This window comes from Lagenorhynchus albirostris, chromosome 8, assembly GCF_949774975.1.
Source record: "Lagenorhynchus albirostris chromosome 8, mLagAlb1.1, whole genome shotgun sequence".
NCBI classification, from domain to species: Eukaryota; Metazoa; Chordata; class Mammalia; order Artiodactyla; family Delphinidae; genus Lagenorhynchus; species Lagenorhynchus albirostris.
The window spans coordinates 42,339,436-42,364,637 of record NC_083102.1 but is presented as its reverse complement, the minus strand read 5'-3'; the positions used below and the strand labels follow the sequence as shown (position 1 = coordinate 42,364,637).

Here is a 25,202-nt window from a genome sequence, read left to right as displayed (position 1 = left end):
CCAAGCTGGGTTACTGGGAGGGTGGTGAAAATGCAGATTTTCCAAAGGGGCATCGGCAGGAGGAGGGGGTCGTGGGGAGGTAGCCGAGGCAGAGGCTCCCGTGAGCAAGCCTGGTCCTACCCCCGTGCCTCCTGCTTGACCTCCTTAGTGATTGCTGACCACCTGGCAATGCTTCTGAAGCAGCAGGTAGCGCGAGACACAGGGAAAAATTGGGACAAACTCCTGAATGACAGGTTTCCGATGGTTCAGAAATGGTCACTGCCCAAGGGTCTACAGATCCTCAATGCATCTCATTCCCCAAGTCTAATGAGGCAGCTTTGGGAATCCAAAGCTTTGCAGTCTGCTCCTGCCTATCTCACTTCAGATTGTGTGCTCCCTGTGTTACATAGTGATTCAGCCTCAATGGAATTAGATGCTTTCAGAGCTCTGCTTTTGGTATTCCAACCCACCTAAGCCAATTACTGAGGCTTGGAGCAGACCTCAGAGCCTGATGCTGTGAATGACAGGTGGTACACTGGTCTCAGTGACAGGACAGCAGAGCTTCTTGGACTGCTGGCTGAGAACTGAGGCTGAATCATAACCTTCTGAGACTTCATTTCCTCTCTTGGGAAGTATGATGTATTCTCTCCTTCCTGTGTTTGAGATATTCATCTTCAACATCACAGAAATAACAGGAACCATAAAATGAAACATAAAAATGTAAAGGGTAGAGAAAGCCCTGTGATCCCTGGGGCAGACGATGCAGCTGCATCTTGTGCGATATTTACGACTTCTGCTGTGTGGAAGCCACACGTTACTCCAGAGTCCATCCATCCAAACACATACTGAGCATTGACCTTACTCTCAGTCCTGGGGAAGACAGTCATGAAACCGACTCAGCTCCAAAAACCCAGCTTCAGACAAGTTTGGGTCAGAAGGAAAATGAAGATCTGTTTCTCACTTGAAAATTGAAAAGAAATGAGGCAGCTTCACCGTCTCTGGCCTAATATTCGAGCAGAAAGCCACTACAGTAAGCAGGGCATGGACTTTCAGTCAAGCAAAGCCATGTTCAAACTCCATCTGTATCGCTTATAAGCCAGGTATCCTAGATATCAACTTCTCTGAGCCCTACTTCCTCACCTATAAGAATGAGGACAGTGTCATCTCATCAGTCAGGCTGTGACGATTGGCAGCCTGACCAATGAGTACCTATTTACTGAGTACCTATTATACATTACAAACTAAGTCAGTCAGGTGCTAGATTAAAAAGTGATTCGCTCAAATAATGTTAGTTCCTATTCACTCTGTGATTGTTAAAGATACCTTAGAGTTTTTTTGTTTGTCTTTGTTTGGTTTTGTTTGTTTTCAGTTTCCGGGACTGCAAAGGAAAAGAGGATTATTATTCCTTGGATTTGAATAAATCATGTCTTCCTCTCCAGACAAATCTGACATATCTAGTTTCAACAAGTCATACAGCTAAATGTCCTGTATTTCCTGAGATGATTTTCATTTCAAGTAACCTCTTACGATACTTATAAGTACCCTTGTCCTTGTCATCAACCATATATTCATCCATCAGATATTTATTAATCACTTTCTATGGGGAAGATAAAATTTCAGTCCAAAATGGTGACTCAGACTTAATGCCTGGCCTCATGGAAATCCTTCTGGCTCTGGAAGCATATCGCATGGAGTCAAATCCCAGGTATCAGCCCCATGGCAGCATCAGCATCGTCAAGAGAACACTGCAATTCATCCCTCTCAGACCAAGGTTGTAATTTTCTGCTCTGCAGGAAGCTGGGGTCACTGCGTGACCTCAGTAACTTGAGGTTAAAAACCAATTAGTCATAATCCCACAACTATTTAACTGAGCTTAAAACAGTCTCTAGTCACTGAAAAATTCCAAATTCACCTATTCCCTCTACTCACTATTGAGCATCTGGCTTGAATTTTTGCCTCACATGACCACTAGGGGGCATTTAATCCCCAACTATATTCTTAAACACTGGTTCTGAGAATGGTGTTGGTATACCGTCCGTACCTGTGGGGAAGAGGCGCAGGTGGAAAGCCTGTGAGGCTCAAGTGAAATTTCAGCAGACTGGAACTGAAAATAGGACAAAGAGGGTAAATTCAAGCATCATTCTTAAAAAGTAGTGAGTTATTTATAAATCACTGCTCAAACCTAAATGTAGTCCATGAAACTAAGAAAGGAGATAAACCAAGTTTTATTTTGTGTGTACTATGCATCAGTCACTGAGCTAGAAATCTCCATTTTTGTCATCATATCTATCCATCACAAGTATCCTGAGACAGATTTTATTTGTCTTCATTTTATAAACGAGAAAACAGGCTCAGAGAGGTTATCATTTACTGATGTGTCACACATCTAGCAAGTAGTAAAGAATCTGATTCCAAATCAGGCTGGTTTGAATGCCCACTGACTTTTCTACTAAATGGCTCACTTGACTGTGATGCTCAAATGCCTCTACACTTGTTTCCCCAATTCTTATTGTCATAATTCTCCAAATCCTCGTATTACCCTGTGATGTGTGTGTGTTTAGGTGTATGTGCAAGCATGGGTTTAAGTATACTATGAATAAATGATCCTACAACTATGTAATTGTTTTCATACTTAATGACCTTTGTACAACTTGATGAAACAGGACTTAATTCTGGCTGGGTATAATTTATACAATCTACATGTTTTAGTCTCCTTTGTAGTGCCAACACTTTCTACTAGAGACAATTCACTGATACTGAATGAATTAACAAATAAAGAAACATGGCTCTTGGAAAGCAACAGTAGGGAACTTCTCTCACCTGGAAATTTCCTGGAGCCAGTGACTTAAGGTTGAGATTGTCTTTCAATAGAAAACTCCAAAGCAGAAGGAGTGGACCTGATTTCACAGGATTTGTTCAACCTGCTCCGTACACATCATCGAATCCCAAGGAGAACAGACCCTGACCTGTTCACAGAGCACCCTGGGACGCCCAGCCCAAAGCACAGTTACTGCAAGCTCCTAAGAAAAGGCTCAGGCGAGCCAGCACTGACTGCTCCAGCCCTCCTGAGGCTTGACCTCCAAGTCACTGATACATCTAACCGGGATAATTTGATTTGCAGTGTTTCAGAGTGGCAAGTCTGAAATCCTTAAAGGATATAGCAGGCTGGAAACTTAGGCTTGATTTCTATGTCCCACAAGGAATTCTTGAGGAAGCATTCCTTCTTCCCGGAGAAACCTCGGCTTTTGCTCTCAAGGCTTTCAACTCATTGGTTGAAGTCCACCCATATTAGGGAGGGTAATCTGCCTTTATTTAAAGTCGAGCGATTGTAGATGTTGATCACATCTATAAAACACCTTCACAACAACCACCTTACACTAGGGTTTGACCACACAGTTGGGTCCTCTAGCCTGGCCAGGTTGACACATACAATTTTACCATCACAAGGGGTTTCTTCAGGCTCTTCTTACCATCTTCTCCAAACAGAAGCACTTCTCATTCCAGTCTTAGACGTGTGCATTCTTACCAGGACTCTGCCCAGACCTTTTGGGCTGAAGTCTCTTGGCTTCTGATTTCCGACTTGTCTCTGGATCCCCTTGGCTCCCTGTTCCTCACCCACAGCTCAGCCCACCCCGTCCTTATGTCCAACCCATCCTGTTCCCCCAGGCTTCTGCTTATTCTGGGCTATGGACTTTAGGTAGATGGAAAGTTCCATTTGAAGGAAGAGTGGAAAACTTTTTATGAAGAACTTGACATTTTAAATGAGTAGCATTCCTGCTTTATTCATCTTTACTAATTATACACTATTCAGTGGAACTTTAATATTACTATATTATATAATTCTGTCAAAGGAGAAATAGTAAGATAACCCATAATCACACTACCCTAAAATAACCACGCTTAACATTTTAGTATACTTCAGTCTTTTCCCTGCATGTATAATTTTGCAGAGTTGTAATCACACCCAACATACAATTTTATTATGTTTTTCCATTTACCATTATATTATAAGCATTTTTAATGTTGCCACATAATCTTCATGTCTGTCATTGTTAATAGCTACATAATAGTTCACCGAATTGAAGTGCTTTATTTACTTAACTATCCTATCATCTTTCAACAATTTCCAATTTCTTCTTACAGTAAATATGCGTAGTGATTGTAGTGTTCTTTTTCAAACTTAGAATTCTTTCACATAGGCTTAAAATTGTTTGGCAAGAATACTGTGTATACATTTTTGTCTCTTGACATATATTTCCAAATGGATCTTTTTAAAGGTTGCATCAATTTACACTGCTGCCAGTGTAAATAAGGACAACTGTGTCTTTGTTCTCTTGAGAGTAGAGCTTTGACAGGTGGGGATAGGAGACCAGGAGGAAGACATTTCAACACCAAAGCCTGAGCCTTGCATTCTGTAAAGTACCCTGATCCTCACTGATACACCAGTTTTGTGTTGCTTTGTTTCTCACAGACTGAGCAGTTGATAACTCTGTGGGTCCTCTGTGTTTTTACCATTGTTGGAAATGCCATCATGCTGTTCTCTACACTGAGAAGGAAGAGGAAGTCGAGAATGACCTTTGTGGCTCAGCTGGCCATCACAGGTACATAACTGCAGTGTGTGCAGAATTCCAATGGCTCCTCACTTTCAATTATTTTACCAATAGAATTGGTGTATTATCAGTCCAAAATGCAACCGCAAATTTGGGAGAAATTTCTACAGGGATATAAAACTCAAATTTGAATTTTTCTTCCAGCAAATTTAACATATTTAAATATTTATAAGATTCCATTATAAAAATAACTCCTTATACAACAAACTTGAAAATATCATTATCAGTGCTACCAAAGCATTCTAAAGAGTTCTACTTTCCCTATACACAGCAGCCTCCATGGTTCACTAAGGTGATATTACCATATCATACCGTTTTATGAGCTTAAAGAATATATCCCAGAAAATAGAGTAAAGGGTAATTAGGATTATCGAGTAAATGCAAAATTCTTGGATGAGGGTATAATAACTTTCTTTCACCGTATTTTTTCAATTACAGTGTTGTAACCAACATTCTACAAAATGTGTTGGTTCTTCTAGAGTGTAAGAATTTAGAGGTGGTAAGGATATCAGCTTAGAATTTAAAGTACTGTCAAGAATAATAATAAATGAACTGAAATTTCACCATCTATTGTCAAAAAGAAGAGTTGCGGGCTTCCCTGGTGGCGCAGTGGTTGGGAGTCCGCCTGCCGATGCAGGGGACATGGGTTCGTGCCCCGGTCCGGGAAGATCCCACATGCCGCGGAGCGGCTGGGCCCGTGAGCCATGGCCGCTGAGCCTGCGCGTCCGGAGCCTGTGCTCCGCAACGGGAGGGGCCACGACAGTGAGAGGCCCGCGTACCGCAAACAAACAAACAAACAAAAAAAAAGAAGAGTTGCATGTTCTAGTCAAATCCATAGTCTGCTATGTTAACCTGGGCTTAATTTCTCACGAATGTTCTAGATAGTCTAGATAGTCTAGATAAATTAATTTGTTAATACCCTCTGGAAAAACTCAAGGGGTCAGATCAGGAGCATTTCAACTGAAGAATTCTTGGAGAAAGAAAGTTTGCCTAGAGTCTGAGATTAGGCTAACTTCTTACTTAAAGTGTTAAAATTTCCTTCATACACATTTCACCATGATCTCAGATCCTGTAGTAAGGGATTTGAGAATACATATCTGAGTCTTTAGTATGTATAAAAAGGTTACTCTGGTATCAGCTGAAGGATCCTATTCTTTCAGATTTACATAAATTTGATTTGAGTCCCCTATCCTATGCTAATGGCCTCCCCAAGATTTATTCAAATTTTCTGGACTTTATATTTTTAGTCATCACTTCTGGTTCTTACTTGCTAACTCTGCTGAACCTTTGCTCTCTTTTACAGGCATCTCACCTTCCCTAGTCTTTTTTTTTTTCTTTTTAAGCCATACTGACCCTAACAGGGCACTCAGCTCCCCTTTCTTTTATATTCTTTAAAATCATCCACAGAACATAACTTTCTATGTTTAAAAGACTTTGTCAAATGTTTCTGGCAACAGAGGGAGATTGCATTATAGCAAAGCAAATATATTAAAATTGAATATTATATATTTTTGAAACTTTCAGCTACAACCAATTGTGTCTTTGACTCTCCAATGTTGTTTTATAGGATAACCAAATTTTTTCACATAAACATATTCTTGAATCATCATATTCAATTGACATCATCAGTGACACACATATTTGGAAAATTAAATTCAGAGACATTAATTCTTGGCTCTTCTGATAGAGAAAAGTAAGAGTTAACAGTTATTACTGGGTAAGGCAATATTAATGCCCTTCATTAAATAATATTTTCCATCATGACTCACCTCCTAAGAGCAGCTTCCTACTTACAGGCCGGTATCCTTGAGTGATTCTTTAAGGAACATTTTGATTTCCATTTAGTAGGTGAATCAATTGGAGTCAGATTCATCTGCACATCTATAAAATCCAGATAATGGTGGCTTAAGTTTACAAGGATTTATTTTCACCTATGTAAAGAATTCTGGAGGTAGACGGTCCAGGGCTCATATTTTATTTTCTTATCACTGGGGTCTCAGGCTCCTGTATATATATTTTTACTCTATTAAAGGATTTTCATACTCAAGGTCACCTCATGGTATGGATGGCTCCTGGTTCAAGGTGGCTGCTAGAACTCCTGCCATAATCCCCAGATTCTAGTCTAACAAAAAGGACGAGAGGAGGAAGGACAAGAGGGGCTCATGCCAGCTATGTGTCCTCTTAACTGGCATTCCTATAACTCCCACCCATTAATTTTTGCTTGCATCTCATTTGTTATCTCTAACTGAAGAAAAGCTGGTAAATGTTTTTGTTTGTTCATTTTTAACCCATTGGCCAGAATAAAATCAAGCTTCTTTTCCTAAGGAAGAATGAGAGAACAGAGATAAGTAGCAGTCTCTGGCATAGCTTGTCTTCCATATTCCAGTTTCCATTGAGAACTCAGAAGTTTAGACAATGAATCTCTGTTTGACTACCCATTTGACTGCTTTGAAGGTGCTTCCTCCAGAGTGCCATGCTTTCTTCTTTAGACTCATGTCTTGGAAGGCCAGCACTTCGCATGTTGTCCAAACACTGCAGTGACCCATTGGATGACTGCCCCATTAAGTAGATAAACTCCTATTGTTGACTATTCACATAACCTCCCCCCCACCCAGTTTTTGGCTATTATTAGCAATTCTGCAATGAATATTCTCACAATTAAATCTTGTGAGCATTCTTTATTATTTATTTAAGAAAATTTATAGACATGAACTTACTGCATCAAAACAAGACACTTCAAACTGGCCAATGTCCTGTTAGGTCACCCAAGATTAAAAGATGATGAAAAATGTCACGGGACAAATGCTCTAGAAACTACCAACACAGATCCACACTGAGTCTTGTTTAAAAAGGACCCTGAAAACAAAAGCCCTACTGGCTTGCAATAGTTATGAGGACACGGGTTCTCTTTGTTCGCCTATAAATGTTCTATCTGTACCTACTCAAGTCTAATTTGCTTATTTTAAAAAGGAGCATTTTCTTCCACCCTAGCCAGTGTATCAGAGAAGAAGCCACACCTAATCTGGCCTTTTTTTCCCCCACAGTAATTATAGCAGCACTCGTATTTGTGAAAACAAAGAACACATCATGTACAAGACATTTGAAGAATTGTTTTTATTTTGCATCTGTATATTTTAATTCACTTCCCTCTTCTCCATATTTCTTATCCCTTCAAAAAATCTTACCTAATTCTTCTCTATATCTTCCATTAGGAATTTTGACTGTAGGTTTAGTCTTGAGAACGGAAGGAAACCAGAAGTTCTTAAAGCTGCTATTTTGGCATATTCTGCCATTCTTAGCACTTCCATTTTAACAATCTATTGGATGAATTTAATGACTGTTTATATTTTATGAGCTAAAGTGCCAATTAAAATTTATTAGTCATTTATCATCTTCAAGACTGACTTGTCTGTTTTATTCAAATGCCATAAAGAAGGGGAGCTAATGAGAGTAACTCCCATTGAGTGTTCAACCAAGGAAAGACAGAAAATATGTATTTTTTGGCACATATTCAAATAACGTCCTTCTTCTAATAGGACCAAATCTTCTTACATTGGTGGAAATTAGCTTTGCCTCAAAGCACTTTCTGGAGAGCAATTTACTAATAAACGAAGGTATGTGCCACCCTCAAAGCCTTCCTGTTAATTATCTGACAGCAGAGAAAATTGAGAGGTTCAGGCAGGGAGGTGAGACCAGGAAGACTGAGGTATTCAAGGCCATCCATGGAGTTCACTACCACTTCCAATGCTAATTTCACTCACTTTTTCCCTGGGGTTTTGAGTTGCATACTCAGTTCATTTATTTATTTTAATTCTGCTCATTCGTTTTTTAAATATTTTTTCAGCTTTATTGAGATAAAGTTGACATAGACTATGTAAAAGCTTAATATGTACAAAGTAATGATATGCTGTATGTACCTATTGCAATAAATTCAGTTAGCATCCATCACCTCACATAGTTACAATCTGTGTTTGGCAGGGGAGGGGAGTATGTTAAGAACTTTTAAAATCTACTCTCTAAGCAACTTTCAAATATACAATACAGTATTGTTAATGACGGTCACCATGTTGTACATTACATCCCCAGAACTTATTCTTCTCATAACCAGAAATTTGTTCCCTTCGACCATCTTCACCCATTTCCCCCAATCCCCACCTCTGGTAACCACCAATTTGTCCTCTGTTTCTATGAGTTCTTTTTTTTTTTTCAGATTCCACATATAGCATTTGTCTTTGGCATTTCATAATGCCTTCAAGATTCATTTATGTTGTCACAAATGGGAGGATCTCTTTCTTTTTATGGTTGAATAATATTCCATTGTGTATGTGTACCATGTATTCTTTTTTTTATAAATTTATTTATTTTATTTATTTATTTTTGCCTGCATTGGGTCTTCGTTGCTGCGTGTGGGCTTTCTCTAGTTGCGGCGAGCGGGGGCTACTGTTTATTGCAGTGCGCAGGATTCTCACGGAGGTGGCTTCTCTTGTTGCGGAGTGTGGTCTCTAGGCGCGCGGGCTTCAGTAGCTGTGGCGCTTGGGTTTAGTTGCTCCGCGGCATGTGGGATCTTCCCGGACCAGGGCTCGAACCTGTGTTCCCTGAATTGGCAGACAGATTCTTAACCACTGCGCCACCAAAGAAGCCCTATACCATGTATTCTTTATCCATTAATCCACTGATGAAAACTTAGGTTGTTTCCATGTTTTGGTTATTGTATATAATGCTGCCATAAACATGGAGGTACAGATACTTTGAAGATAGAGATTTAATTTCCTTTGGATATATATACACAGGAGTGAAATTGCTGGATCATATGGGAGTTTTTAATTTCTTAAGGAAACTCCATACTGTTTTCCATAGTGGCTACACCAATTTACATTCCCACCAAAAATGTACAAAAGTCCCCTTTTCTCCACATCCTCACCAACACTTACCTCTTGTCTTTCTGATAATAGCCATTCTAACGTTTGTGGTGATAACTCTTTGTGGTTTTGATTTGTGTTTCCCTGGTGATTAGTGATGTTGAGTATCTTTTCTTTTATCTGTTGGCCATTTGAATATTTTCTTTGGAAAAATGTCTATTTATGTTCTGTGCCCATAATTTAAATGGATTATTTCTATTTTGGCTATTGAGTTGTATGAGTTTCTTATATATTTTGGATATTAACCCCTTTTCAGATATATTGTTTGCAAATATTTTCTCCCATTCCATAAGTTGCCTTTTCATTTTGTTGATCATTTCTTTTTTTATGTATAAGCATTTTAGTTTGACATATTCCTGCCTGGTTATTTTGCTTTTGTTACCTATGCTTTGGGTGTCATATCCATAAAATCATCGCCAAGAACAATACTGAGGAGTTTTTCCTTATGTATTCTTCTAGGAGTTTGATGGCTTCAAGATCTTACATTTTTCTTTAATCCACTTCAAATTAATATTTGTGAGCAGTGTAAGATACGGGGTCCAGTTTCATTTTTTTGCATGTGAATATCCAGTTTTCCCAGCACACTTATTGAAGAAATTATCTTTTATCCATTGAGTATTCTTGGCTCCCTACAGTCAACTATTAGTTGACTTTATATTCATGGGTTTATTTCTGGTCTCTCAATTCTGTTTCAATGGTCTATGTGTCTATATTTATGCCAGTACCATACTGTTTTGATTATTACAGCTTTGTAGTATATTTTGAAATCAGAATGTGTAATGCCTCCAGTTTTGTTCTTCTTTCTCAGAATTTCTTTGTGTATTTGAGGTCTTTTGTGGTTTGATATGAATTTTAGGAATTTTTTTCTATTTCTGTGGAAAAATGCCATTGAAGTCTTGACAGGGATTGCATTAAATCTATAGATTGTTTTGGGTATTATGGACATTATAACAACATTAAATTTTCCAATCCATGAACAGGGGGTATCTTTCCATTTATTTGTGTCTTCTTCAATTTCTTTAATCAGTATCTTACAATTTTCTGTGTGCAGATCTTTCACCTCCTTCATTAAATCTATTAATAAGTATTTTATTGTTTTGGATGCTATTGAAAATGGGATTGTTTCCTTTATTTCTTTTTCAGATAATTGTTAGTGCATCAAAATGCAGCTGACTTTTGTATGTTGATTTTATATCCTGCAACCCAAATCAGGCAAAAATACCAACTAAGCTCCCTAGCCAAATGGGGTCACCATCTGTGATCTTTGCTCTGGTGCATGTGTGAAGAGAAATGTCATCTGCCAAGATCTGAGCACTGGTTGTTATAAGCTCCACCCTTCTTCTCTGCTTGTTTCTGATCCACAGTGGTCAAGCCCTGCAGATTTTCCCAGTGATTCTTGTGAGTTGAGACCAGAGAGGGCATCCTGGGAAGCGTCCTGCAACACTGGGGGAAGTGGATGCTCACTTTGGGATATTTTTTCCCCACTGGAGAAATTGTAGGCCCAGTAGGGCCCTCTCAGTGTGGCCTTGTGCCTGCCTGGGGGAAGGACGATGCTGTCAGGGTGTAGTTCTTCAAATTACCCTTCTAACGTGGTCCTTCTTGGTCTCTGTGGTCCAGGGGGTTGTTTCACATCACCCCTGTGTTCTAGAGTTTTCACAATCATGTCTTGTCTATGGACACTTGCTAGTTGGTCTTCTTGTGAGGGGGACTGAAGTCAGGAATGATCTATGTTGCCATCTTGATGACATTACTTGTAATTCTTCCCTTTCATAATGAAAATGCTTAAGACTAAGGATTTTTTTCTGAATGCATAAATTTTATGAGATAATTCTTATTGTTTTTATTTTCCAAATATGTTAGTGTTGAATTTTTAATTTCCTCTTTCACTACTAAATAACTATTTAGTAGTTTTTGGTTATTCTTATCTTTAATTTCTAGGCAACTTTATTTTTCTTTAACATTTTGTAATTCACATTTAATTTTATTGCCTTGCAGTCAGAGAATATTTTTAGAAGGATTCCTGCTCTTTGGAATTTACTAAAAGTACCTTTGAGGTATAACACGTAATTATTTATTTTGAAAAATATCTAACGTTTACTAAAAATTAGGACATAATAATTAAAATTGGGGAAATTAAAAAAAAATCACCTAAATGAAAAAAAGCAATGGTTGTTTACTTTAGAGCTTACTATAGCAAGGAAGTCAGTCAGTATCATTTGTGTTGGCAGGACTCAAAGGTAGGCAGAGGAGTGGGAAAGCTTTGTAACACACACAAAAAAAGGAAAGGCTGCAGGTGTGCCCTGATTGGAAACTGTTGGCATGGGAAGCAGTAGGCAGACTAACCAGAAGCACAGTATCCTATGTGATTGGTTAGCATTGCATATTTGTCTTTCTCTGTTTGGTCCTAAGTTGGAAGCAGAGTCGGTTATTAATAAGGGAAGCTGTCAGTTATTAATCAAGTGCTTCCTATTTGGGGCAGATCACTAGAGCAGTTATTGTTTGGCTTTCTGGACTGGTTGCTACAGATAGTAGGCTGGCTTCCTGAGCTGGTTACTTCAGGTTGCAGTTCAGAGTTCCATTTTTATATACAGTCTGGTCATTGTCCATATGTATATTCAGTCTCTCAATGTATTCTTTGTGCTTATCTTTCTGAATTTGCCCTTATTAATTACAGTCTTCAGATTTTCTCTATTTCCATATATGTACTTCTTGCCTATTTGATATGTCATGAGTGACTAAAAGTGCTGTTAAAAAGTTTCACACTTTGTCTAATTTTCTCCCAGTATTTTTTATCAATATTTATTTTATAAATTTTAACATTTTGTTATTTGGCTCCTAAAGGCTCCTGACTAATATATCTTTAATATAGGTCTGAGTGCTTAATGTTACAAACACACACACACACACACACACACACAAACACACAATCCTTCTAGTTTCATTTATTAGCTTGCTTAAATTTTATTTATGTGATATTAATATTAATGCGTCTATTTAATTTTTATTGCATTTGTTTTCCAAGCACGGGACTAAGCATTTTAATAAAATCTCATTTAAAAAATATATTTATCTCATTTGTCTTCTGCTTTGTGACTATGCTTGCAATAATTATCAGCAAGTATTTCTATATTTGAATGTTTCAATGCTCACCAATAGTTGGCTTCCCCATTCTTGGTTCCTTTATTTTGATAGAGCTTCCAATTTTCTGGAGTACTTTGAGTGCTAATATTTTTCCTCATTCAGCCTGGATAGGATTCTCAAGCACCCAGCATCAATGAAAAAGACTTTCTCTTGCCTCCAAAACAATGGCAGTATAGATGAGGAAATCTTGAATTCACAACTCAGATCACCATAGATGTTGCTCCACGGACTTCTGGCACCCCACGTTACAGAGAAGTCTAAAGTCAGCCTGGAATGTCTTCCTTTATGGCTTACCAGATTTTTTCTTTTGTTTCCAGATTTTCTTTTCCTTTTTTTGCTGCGCTGAGCTGGGTATGGGATCTTAGTTCCCTTACCAGGGAACAAACCTGCACCCCCTGCAATGGAAGTTCAGAGTCTTAACCACTGGACCTCCAGGAAAGTCCCCTAATTTTTGTTTTTTTTGAGGATTCATACTTTTACCTGGTTATATCTATTTATCGATCCACTAGATCAGTTCTGCTTTTTGCCAAGTAAGCTCTTTGGATCTGCAGATTAAAGTGATTTCTTAGCTCATTTTATTTATGTCTGAATATTGATTATCTTCCATTTATTCTTATCTTATGTTCAGGAGCACTAACTATTCATACGTCAGTAACTATGGTCCTTCTCTCTCACCATTTATATATCTTGGTCCTATTCTTCTAACTATTAAAACTTTTTCTAATTATTGATTTGATTTTGATTAGCAGTGTTAACTCTACCTTTTAATGTTTCTAAAGTATCTTAAAAGTTGCTTTTCCTTTGAGCAGTTTCAAAACATTCATTCCTTATATTATCCAGTACCTTTTTATTTCTGTCAACTTCTCAGTATTTCTCTTTTCACAACTTACCTAATGTCTTATTATCTCATCTTTCACCTTTTATGCCACAATGTCAAAGTTTTTCTTAAGTGTAAAAAGAACACAAAACACACTGCTTAAGATTTAAGTATGTTTCCTGAACTAAAAGGGTTTTAAAGGATTTTTTTTTCTGACATTTGTGTATTCTTTTCTACTTAATATTACAAAATTTCTCTACCATATGACTCACTCATTCCACTAAAAGTTGCTTGATTGGCTAACATCTGAATAAATGTGCATGCTTTTCATTTAGATTACTCATACAGTGGCTATACAATACCATCATTGTTTCCCACTCTGAGAAGAGATGGTCTATGTTTGTAAAGAAAATCAATTTCTCTTGAGCAGGATAAGAAGGTATTGTCCTATGGGAATAATTTAACTAAAAGGAATGAACTCTTATCCCAGGAAAACTTTTTCTTCTTTAGAGAAATTGGATTTCTTTATTGTTCCCTCCGTTTGCTCCACCATTATCACACTGTGTGACCTGGAAAGGGCACTTAACCTCACTAAGTGTTCGTTTTCTCATCTCTAAAATGAAGGAGTTATCTGGATGATATTAAGAGACCAGAAATGATCTGGCTCTAGTAGTCCTGTGCTTCTAATTAGAAATTTCCAGTTGTAGAAATTGAGGGGAATTTTTACATTTTCAGATGTCTGCCAATTAAACAACTTTTGTTATAATGAGTACAGGTCACCTTTATGAATTAGCTCTGTTGCTTAAAAATGGTAATATCTGTCTCCTGGTCCACACAGAACGTGTCCAATGGAATGTAGTAATAATAGTAATAATAATAAGATTGACTCACTCCTCTGCTGCTTGCTACCTCACTGGGCTTCCCAGATCAACACACTACAATTCCTTTTGTGGCTTATTCTTTCATTCCTTCCTCTAGTCATTTAACAAATACTATTAAGCACTTACTACGATGAGGCTTGGTTCTAGGTTACTAAGGACACAGTGGCGTACTTGGTTATTAGTTACAGTTGAAACAATAAAGCAAAAATGGGGACAATTTTGCTTTTGTCATGCAAAGTTCAGTGACAGAATAAGCTCTGGGCTTGATTTGCTTAGCGATTCAGGAATGCCACCAAGGACCCTGTCTCTGACGTGGTAGAAGGCATCACTCTCAGCCTTGTTCCTCATCCTGGTTGTAGGATGCTGTATTCATTTGCTAGGGCTGCCATAACAATTACCACAGACTGGGTGGCTTAAACAACAGAATTTTTTCTCACAGATCTGGAGGCTAGAGGTCCAGGATGACGATGTTGCCAAGTTTGCTTTCTTCTGAGGCCTCTCTCCTTGAAGTGGTGGCCATCTTCTTCTTTTGTCTTCTGTTGACCTATAACAAATAGACTGCAAATTATTTCTCCAGAAAAAAAATAGGGTTTATTCAGGATCAGTAAAGAATTGCCATTCAGGGTATGCAAGTATGGCAAGCCATGTGCAAGTCCTCTCACAGGAAGGAGAGGAGAACTCTTTTAAAGAGGGGAAAGGGAAGCTGGGAGGGCTATAGGAAACAAAGGGTCCACCGGAGGATTTGAGAGTTCAAACGATAATGGCTTTTCATTGGCTGAGTTGTGCTGACGTTTTCTCATTGGCTGAGCTCTTGCCAGGAAAGAAAGAAGAGAAAGTCTTTCTTCTTCCTGTTGGACAGGAGAGCTCCCCCTTCTGGCTTCCTGACTATTTTAATTGCGGTTGCTGTTTATCAATTTTGACACTTCACATGGTCTTTCTTCGAGTGTGTGAATGTCTGTGTCCTAGTCTCCTCTTCTTATAAGGACAGTAGTCAGGTGGATTAAGTCCAACCCATATGACCTCATTTTACCTTAATTACCTTTGTAAAGGCCCTATCTCCAAATACTTTCATGTTCTGAAGTACTGGGAATTAGGACTTCAACAAATACATTTTGTCCGGGGTCGGTGGGGGACACAAGTGAACCTATAACGGATGCTTACTAATGACTCCTGGGGAACTCTTGTCCACATGCACAGAGAAAGACTGTGATTTTTAGAAATTTTCTTAGAAATGTAGGAAGCCACCCTTCCCGGCAGTGCTTAGCAAACACGTACATGACCCTCACCAACCTAACTTGAGCTATATGCTCATATATGAACTAATCAGTGTGAACAAGATATGCAATTACTGATGAGCTCACATTGAAGTCAAATGCCCCACTCCTAGGGATTCAGCTTTCCCCAGAGCACACTGGCTGGGATGAGATATTTGAACTAAAAGTTGGGTTCTTACTAAAAGAAGAAGTAGATGTTGGAGAGATAACCTCATTACAAATGGTAGGGGGGAAAAGACAGAGTGCTTAATCCTCAGGAGCTTCTATTCAGGGGAGGGGTCGGGGGGAGATTTTTCTCAGGGCTTCAGGACTGGGGCAGCTGGGCAGTTAATGCCTGGAATCCAGAGCAGGACAGAATATATCTCTACCCAAGAGTTGGGAGCCTTCCAAATATCTTTGAAGATTAAAAACATTAAAAGTCTGCCTGAGAAAAGTAAAATTTATGAAGTTATAAAGTTAGCTTATTCGATTCAACTCGGGAACTTACACAGATCAAATGAACTGCAATTGTGTTTGTCTCCCTGATATTCAGATAGAAGGGTGATTGGTGAGCACAACCCTTCAGGATGTTTACAAATATCATCACTTTCAACTTTATACCAGCCTTGTGAGATAAATATTCCCGTTTTCCAGATGAGGACAACAAGGCTCAGAGAGGGTAAGTGGCCGGGCAAAAGTTTTCGAGTGCCTTCTGCCCTGCCCCATAGCCCCTCTGCAGCGTGAGGACGCAAGAATGAGCAACCTGGAGTTGCAGGTGGTCCTTTTCCCCTAAAGGGGTTTGAGAGCCACCAGCACCTGTTCAAGGGGTCCTTGTGGATGCTCCGAGTAGAGCAACTTAGTATACAGACAAGCACCACAACTCTGTCCTGTGCAACTCTGTCCTTGGCTCAGCAATTATTGGCTCAATTCTAGATGAACTCTGCCAAAAATTTTAACATTAAGAATTGTTGCCTGTTTCTAATTTTAATAATTAATGGAAGTTTTACAACTCTCAGTGACTTTTAACTCAGTTTTCTTTGGCTTACTGTTTCTTGGGCAGTAACAGTGTGATCACTGTTATACAAACAAAGGCTGGACATGATCTATGACCAACTTCTTCCTCCATGGTAGTATCATTGCATGCTTCTGAATTCCCCAGCTTTTTATACAATCGGGTCACTGTCTCAAAATTCGAGCAATCAACACTTGAGTTTAAAACGTGTCCTTGTAGCATACTTTTTAGGCTAATCCAATTCACGATGCTCTGACTTTTGTTGCCAACCGCTTACTTGACACGTCTAAAAATGCCCTTCTTCATGCACAGCTTTCCACACCTCAATTGCTGCCAGCACATCTTTATCGTTGCTTAGAACAAACAAGAAGTCATCCTAGACTCCTCTCTTTCTCTCACACCACACATGCAATTCATCAGAAAATCATCTGCCTTAAAAAAAATTCAACCACTTCTTGCCATCTCTATTGCTTCCACTCAGTTCTGAGCTTTCAGCATCTCCTGCATGGATTACTTCAATAGCCTCCTCATAGGTCTTCCTGTTTCTATAGTTGCCTCTTTATAGTCTGTGCCAAGGGTGGCAAACTATAGTCCATAAGTCAAACTCTGTCAACTGCCTGTTTTTGTAAATAAAGTTATTACAACACAAATAGGCCCATTTGTCTACATATTGTCCATGGCTATTTATGTGCTACAATGGCACAGAAATGAACAGATTTGACAGAGATCATATGGCCCACAAAGCCTAAAATGTTTACTATCTGACCCTTTAAAGAGAAGGTTTTCTTCTCTTTAGGTCCCTGGAATACTCTCGACTTGGCAATCTGAAACGTCCTTTTGAAATAAAAATCAGATCAGGTGATGCCACTGCTCACATCCCTCCTATGACTCCCCAGTTTACCGTGAGTAAAATCCAAAAAGCTTTACAAAGACCTTTTAAGGTTACATGATCTGGCTTTTCCATTACCTCTCTGATTTCTTCTACTGCTATCTCCCTCATTCACTCTGCTCCAGCCCAAAGGACCCCTTGCTGTTCTTCCAACATGCCAGGCACAATCTTACCTCAGAACCTTTGCACATGCTGTATCTTCAGCTTAGAGAGCTCTTTCCCCAGATGTCTGCATGGCTCACTCTCTCGTGTTCCTCAAATCTTTGCTCAAATATCAGCTGCTTGTGGGTTTCTAATTAATACAACCCACCAGCCCTAGATCCCAGAATTCCTGAGACTTCCTTCACACTGTTCTATTTTTCCTTTTTTTTGCATAGCAATTGTTACATTCTACTATGCTATAATTTACTTATGCATTGAGTTTATTGTTTATTGTTTGCTTACACCCCTAAAATATAGGGCAGGGATTTTTGTTCTATAACAACTTAGAAAAGGACCTGGACTCATAGTAGTCATTCAATAAATATTTGTTGAGAGAATGAATGAACAAATGAATAAATGAAAAATGAATATAAAATATTTACAGGTCCTAACATTCTGCTAAGCACTATGGGGGAATACACACACACACAAACACACACACACACACACACACACACACACAAACACTCCCCAATATGTGACATGTTCCTCTATCTCAAGAATTTATTATCACACACAAAGTTGAAGGAATTTAGGAAAAGTATAATGGAATATAATTAGCACTAAAATGACTAGTATAGCCAAATGTACAGAGTAGATTAGAATAAAAGAGAACAAAGTAGGACAGAGTTGTTTGGGAAGGCTCCTTGAAACACCATGAACCACTCCCAGAAAAGTAGAGAGAATTAAACTCAGTTAAACAGTGGGTGGCAGGAGGAGCTCACAGTATTGCATATGAAGGGCACAGCATAAGCAAAGCCAGGGAAGCGAGGAAGAACAATCTTTACCACACCTGTTGCTCAGCAAATTATTAGTCAGCCCTAGCTTAACAATCCAGTGTTGAAGTTTTGATCTTCCTCCATCAATCATCAATCAATCAATCAATCAATCAATGGGACATTGAAGAGCTTGGTCTAAGCCACCTAGAGAGTCAGTACAGAGAAAACAGGCTATAGAAGGGAACATGGAGCCCTCTGGAAGACCCCTGGCCAGGTAGTGCTGGAAGAGCACAAGTGCAGGGTATGCCTTTAGTAGAGCTTCTTGGCATCTGCATGTGGGAAATCCTGATGGACATTCACAAAGCTCCAAGCCCCGGACGTAAAAGAAAGGGAAAGAAGGTTTCCATTTAATAGTTAAATTTATTAAACCGATCCATGATGGGAAAAGGCAGAGTCTTCTAGATCCACTGAAATAGTTACTTTGTTATAGATTATTCAGTAATATGCAATCCTCTAAATAGTAATATGATAATATAATATGTAATAATACATGTATATACATTAGATATATACATTATATAATATATATCTATAACTGTATATATAATATATAGAGAAATATATATAATATACAGAGATACAGTTTCTAATACATGCAGATACATTATATCATATATATATGGATATATATTATACCTATATGTCTATATATCACATATCATATATATCCATATATATCTATAGATTCAAAAAGACTGACAATATGAAATTTTTTAATAAAAGGAGAGAAACCATGGAACTAAGTATCTACTACCGACCAAGAGAGAGAAGTACTAAATCAGGTCACTAGTGTAGCGTTCTGTCCTTTGAATCAAGGATACATCATCAGGCCTCACGACGATTATGTATCCATTCAATTAATCAAAGTTCATGGAGCGTCTACCATGCACCAGGCTTATGCTAAGTGCCAGGGATTGAGTGGTGAGCAAAACAGACAGTGTGCCAAGCCCTGAGGAACAGAAGTCTCGTGTGGGTGCAGATATTAAACACACACTGGTCTAGGACAGTCTGGAGGGGTCTCCAAGACCAGCCACCAATTCTTTCTCTGATTATATGATCATGAAAACACCTTCTGATGACTACTTAAGTCTCTCATACAGATTGTTCAGGCAACTGTGAGGCTTGGGGGAGGTGGCTACAGATTGAAAACCTAATTTCTGAATCTGCCGTGCTGAGGACTAAACCATAGATTTCAAACCACCACAGGAAAGTCACTCTGTGAGCCTCGTGGGGGCACCTTCCTGCTGGCTACATACTCTGCTTTCAAGAGAAATTTTTTCTTGAGCTTTCTTTCTTTTTCCCATTTACATTTTTTCTCACATCTTCTTTTTTCCCCCCTCTAAGTCTTCCCCCAAATAAGCTTGTCTTGACTTACCTTGAGTTCATTTTGTCAGATTGTCTGTTGTTAATTCCATGTCATCACTGCCTCTCTCCAGGTTTTGCTTTGCATCACAGGGGAGGAGGCTGCATTTCCCAGAATTGTTTTTCCCATTTACTTCCAGGTCACATTCTGCCACTGAGGGGTACAGACATGAAATCTGGAAGATAGTTGAGAAGGAGAAACCACTTTCTCCAGTGGCAGTTCTGCCAGAACACGAGCAGATGGCAAACATGCGATTATCAGCAGCAACTTCTAAGCAAGTTCTTGGAAGTTACCTGATTTCCTGGTGCTTCCAAAGATTCTTGAAGTTTGCAGGCTCCTGGTGAGCCCCTGTAAACCACCTGCTTCGGTGCCATGGGCAAACTAAGGTCATCTGCAGGTGCTTTGTAGCCACTCAGGTGCTTTCTGATTTTATGAACTCAAGCCAAAGCTTCCCTAAGCCCTCTTAAGTCTCATTCCCTTTATCTAAAACCTTTCCTACTTGGAATACCTAGAAAGGCTACTTTCTGACCAAACTTGAAAAGTTCAGTAAGTTTGTATGGGAAGGACTATCCCCAGTTATTTTGGCCCTCTCCCCAAGATCCTTAAACTAAATATACAATGGCCTCCCTTCAGGTAGAGAAGAGAAAACAGAGGGAGGAAATGTAAAGTACCTATTTCTAGATTCCACTATTAGTGACTAATGTGCTCTTTGTGCTTCCTATACTGGAGCCTCACAGACTAATCAGAAGCTTGAAAAGAAGTCCTTTAGCCAATAAGAGAAAAACCTTTTTACCTGACCTCATATTGGATAATTGAGAAGCTCTCCTTGGCCTGTGGGTCTTCTTAGTGATGTTTTCAGGACATGGTAAACAGGCTTGCTTGGCTAGGGAACAGGGACTCCATAAAGGAGTGAGTAGGTTTATAAAAATATGATCACCTAGTGGACTCCAAAGCTGGTGGTTCTCAACATCCTGCAGATAATCAACTGCAAGAGCAGTTACAAAAAAAAAAAAAAAAAAATATGTCCACACTCATACCAAAGATTTGATTTAATTGATCTGGAGCCAAACCAAGACGTTAGTAGTTTTTCAAAGTTCTCAGATTATTTTAATATGCAGCCAGGGTTGAGAAACACTAAGAAGATGTCCATGAAATGCTCAGCACAGATCCTGCTCAGGAAATGTTAGCTCTATCCTCTGCTGTCATTGTTGGGAAATCTGAGACTTGAGCCCAGGCTTCTTGGAGGAGTGTCCCTTCCATTTCCCCACAGCAGCCCGGAAGCGTGGATAAGACCGTACAACACACTCCTTGGCACTGACTGAACATTCCAGTCAATGGAGACTTTGCAAAAGTACTGATGCCTGGTAATCCTGACCCATTAAATCAGCGCCACTGGGGTGGGACCCACGCATCAGTATTATTATTAATTATTCCACAAACATTGCCACATGATCTGATCTCTATTCCCCCATTATAATTTATTTGTAGCTCTTTATGCCACTTCAGTTACAGCTGCTTGTTTATATCCTCTCTCTCACTGTACTGTGAACCACCTGATGTCAAGGTGGATGTTTTGTTTCGTATTGTTTTTATACATTCTCTTTCCCCTTACGCTCAGAACCCACCAGAGTTCTAACATTTTGTATATATTCAAGTAATATTAATTTAATTAATTGTCTAATGCTGCAGATACCCATCTGAAGCTCTCCCACTTCTCCAATCTACTTTTTCACTTACATTCCCAGCTGTACTTTCTTCTGTTGCTGTTTTATAATACCTTTTCTCACACTGTAGCCAAAATGATCTTTTCAAAATTCAACTCTATCGTTGAAGTCTGTTGGTGGGTATGATAGTATATAGACAATGATATAATTAGCATGCATGTGAGTTATAATATTTGGTCTATTTTTGTGTATGTGAGAAGGCACCCACAATTTACAAATGTCCCCAGTGATTCAAAAATGCACCCAAGGTTAAGAATCACTATTCTAGGGGTAGATTGAGGCCAGATTGCAGAAGCACCTGAGACCCAAGACCAACTCTAGGAGTTGGAGTGTAATAAATGTGGGCACTGGGTCATCACTGATGTCTTTGAGCAGAGATGCAGTGGAACCAGAGACGTGTTTAAGTGTATAAGCCAGAATGCAGCATGTGGATATAAGAGAGACTTAATTACTTCTGAGAGGGTCCTTTATTCATTTCTCAAAGGACTTACATAATCATCTCAGTTCTGTTTCCAGTTTCCTTCCTTCTATAATTATTTTTTCCTCCATTCACTTGCCCTGATAGCCTTATACTCATTTGAGCAACTGTCAAAGGGCCACATTTCAGTATATTAATTCCCTTGCTGAATGTTACAGATGAATTCCCATCTGCTAGTTTTATTAAAATATAAATGGGGAAAAAACCCTCTACATTATCTAGGAGACCCATGTGAGCAGCCTGGCTCCATGAGCTGTTGTCTACAGTGGATATGGGTTATGAGCGGTCATGATTCTAAGGACACAGCTCTTTGTTAAAAAGAAGACCTGATCTGTGACTGCCATTGCTGGTCCCCACAGCTAATAGAATTTCAATTGTCAGAGCCATCCTGGAACAATAGACTACAACTATGAATTTAATCATCTAGAAACCAACGACATAGTTTCATTTTTCTGAAAGAATGTGCATCTTTTAAAAGAGTTAGCACATTCATGGTTTTGCTAGCACAGTCTTGTGATGTAGGGGGCAAATAACCAAAAATATTCTAGAAAGAAGATAAGGTAATGAGGTTAAAATATCAGATGGAGCAGCCTCTGGAACTCCTCCTTTGCAGCCCACCTTCACCCCCACCCCATTAAAACTTCTAGAAGAAAAAAACATATATTTTTAAAAATTAATAACTTATCATAAAGGCAGAAGGTGAAATCTTCATGTGCCAGAAATAAAGAGCAAATCCTTAGGCTGGAAGGCTATGGGAGCTGAACCTCTGCAGAATATAGTGGGAATCAAGATGTGATATTTTAGGTGCCGTGCTGTCACATCTCTGAGACGGTCAAGGCTTCAGGACTCGAGCACGGAACTGGACTGCCTGAATGAAGCCTGGAATTGGGGAAACTGCATCGTCTGTAACTGAGAAATGGAAAATCTCCTCACTGGCTGGGAAGCCAACCATTTGTCCTAGGCCTTGTTTCAGGACCCTCCAGATATGAGAACCTCAGGAAATAGGATCTCAAACCCACTGTGCACCACACACCAGGCACCAAGTCCACTGGACACCTCTGGAGGACATCTTTCACATAAACAAGGGTCCCCTGTTCTGGTCATTGATTGCTATGTGACAAATAATCCCAAAAGATAGTGGCTTAAAATATCAGTTTACTGCCCCTCATGTTTCTGAGGGTTAGGAAATCAAGCAGGACACAGCAAGGTCCATGACGTGGACTCCATGATGTCTGGGACTTGTCTAGGAATAGCTTGAATGGCGTGGCTGGCATGGTGACGCTCACTGACCACGGGAGCTTAGCAAGGACTGTAAGACAGCTTCCTCAGCTCCTCTTCACATGGGTGTCTCCAGAGCTTCCTTGGAGGGTGGCAGCTGGGTTCCAAGAACACGGGGTAGAAGCTGAAAGGATACCTATGGACCAGGCTTAGAGGTCATGACGTGTCACTTCTGCCAGATTTCATTGACCAGGCACGAGCCACACACCAGCCAGGATTCAAGACGAGACCACACAAGGGTGTGAATAACAGGAAGCATGGTTCTTGCCATGCGAGGCGGGCCGGGAGTGGATTTTTAGAGACTAGTGACCACGCTACTGGAATCAGGCAATGTGTCAGTCCTTGGCTGCGGTTGTGGAAATTTCCATGCAAAAGCCAAATAGAAACATGGATCCAGAATAAGACAGTCCAATGGTGCCCTTCAGAAATGATCGTAAAACTCCTCCCATAGAAGGACCTCTTCTCATTAGAGCACCTGCAGGACTGCCTCGGAATTCCCAAAGGTGATAGGCCCCCTGGAAGATGAAGTCAGGTAGGACGTAGGCGCCATTTAGCTGGGATGTGAGCTCCAAGGCTGACGAAGTGGGGATCTGCAGGGCTGTTCACCACCGAAGACCCAGACCCAGTTCCTGATTAGCCTTAGGAGTAAAGCAGAGCTGGGGTCGGGGCTAGATGGGTAGATGGGCTACCAAGTGAATTTAACTATGCATCAAGGAGTGCCACAGAGACCAGGAGTCAAATGAATGAAGATGTGCCATTGTTTTGAAGGACATAAGACCACATGCACATTTATAAGAAATTTTACTAGGATCACAGACCTCCCATGTCAGCCCAGCATTGATCTCTGAACAGAAGCCCCGGGGTAGCACAATTCACAGTGGAGATGTGTGCTCAGATTAGCACAAATGACAAGTCCTACTGTGTTTCCTCTGTCTGGAAGAAGAGTAACGGAGGACAGCCTATGTGGGGGAGAGCGTGAGAGGAGCACAGCTGTCAAGGTTGTGGCAGGTTCCTTTCTGCCCTGCTGATGCTTCAGAATAGAGTGGAGATCTATGACTGCCTCACAATTCGGACTGCTTGAAAGGCAGCAAAGAAAGAATACCTAATTTAATAAATCAAGAAGCTCAAGCATGGAAAGGCAATGCTATCCCAAGCCAGCATTCCTGTTGGAATAAGCACATGGGAATGTGAATTCAGAAAGTCCTTCTCCCAAGGAAATCCCCTTTTTGACAGCTAATCCGGCACAAGTGGATTATAAAGTAGCTCATGCAATGAAACGTTTAGAAATGCTTCAGAAAATCATATCATCGGAGCCTCTACCAAGGAATTGTCAGTCAGCCATACAGAATATTCTGTGTGACCTTACCTTAAATGCTTGGCAGAAATATTTCTTCCCTTCTGGATGGGGTCATATAATTCGTTCAAGCCAATGAAATGTGAGCAGAAGTGATTGTGTCACCTCCAGGCTGAAGCCACGAAAAAGTCCCTTTAAGATTACCTTGTCTGGAATGGCCATCATCAAAATATCTACAAACAATAAATGCTGGAGAGGGTGTGGAGAAAAGGGAACACTCTTGCACTGTTGGTGGGAATGTAAACTGATACAGCCACTATGGAGAACAGTATGGAGGTTCCTTAAAAAAACTGAAAATAGAACTACCATACGGCCCAGCAATCCCACTACTGGGCATACACCCTGAGAAAACCATAATTCAAAAAGAGTCAGGTACCAAAATGTTCACTGCAGCTCTATTTACAATAGCCAGGACATGGAAGCAACCTAAGTGTCCATCAACAGGTGAATGGATAAAGAAGATGTGGCACATATATACAATGGAATATTACTCAGCCATAAAAAGAAATGAAATTGAGTTATTT

The 25,202-nt window shown here is 39.7% G+C and overlaps 1 protein-coding gene across 1 annotated transcript in view; it reads left to right on the top strand.

Annotated features, from left to right (window-relative positions):
* Positions 1 to 25,202, top strand: part of NPSR1 (neuropeptide S receptor 1) — a 145,196-nt gene that overhangs the window by 42,659 nt on the left and 77,335 nt on the right. The window contains 1 exon segment of the mRNA XM_060156171.1: positions 4,451 to 4,580. Within this exon segment, the coding sequence (XP_060012154.1) occupies positions 4,451 to 4,580 (130 nt within the window).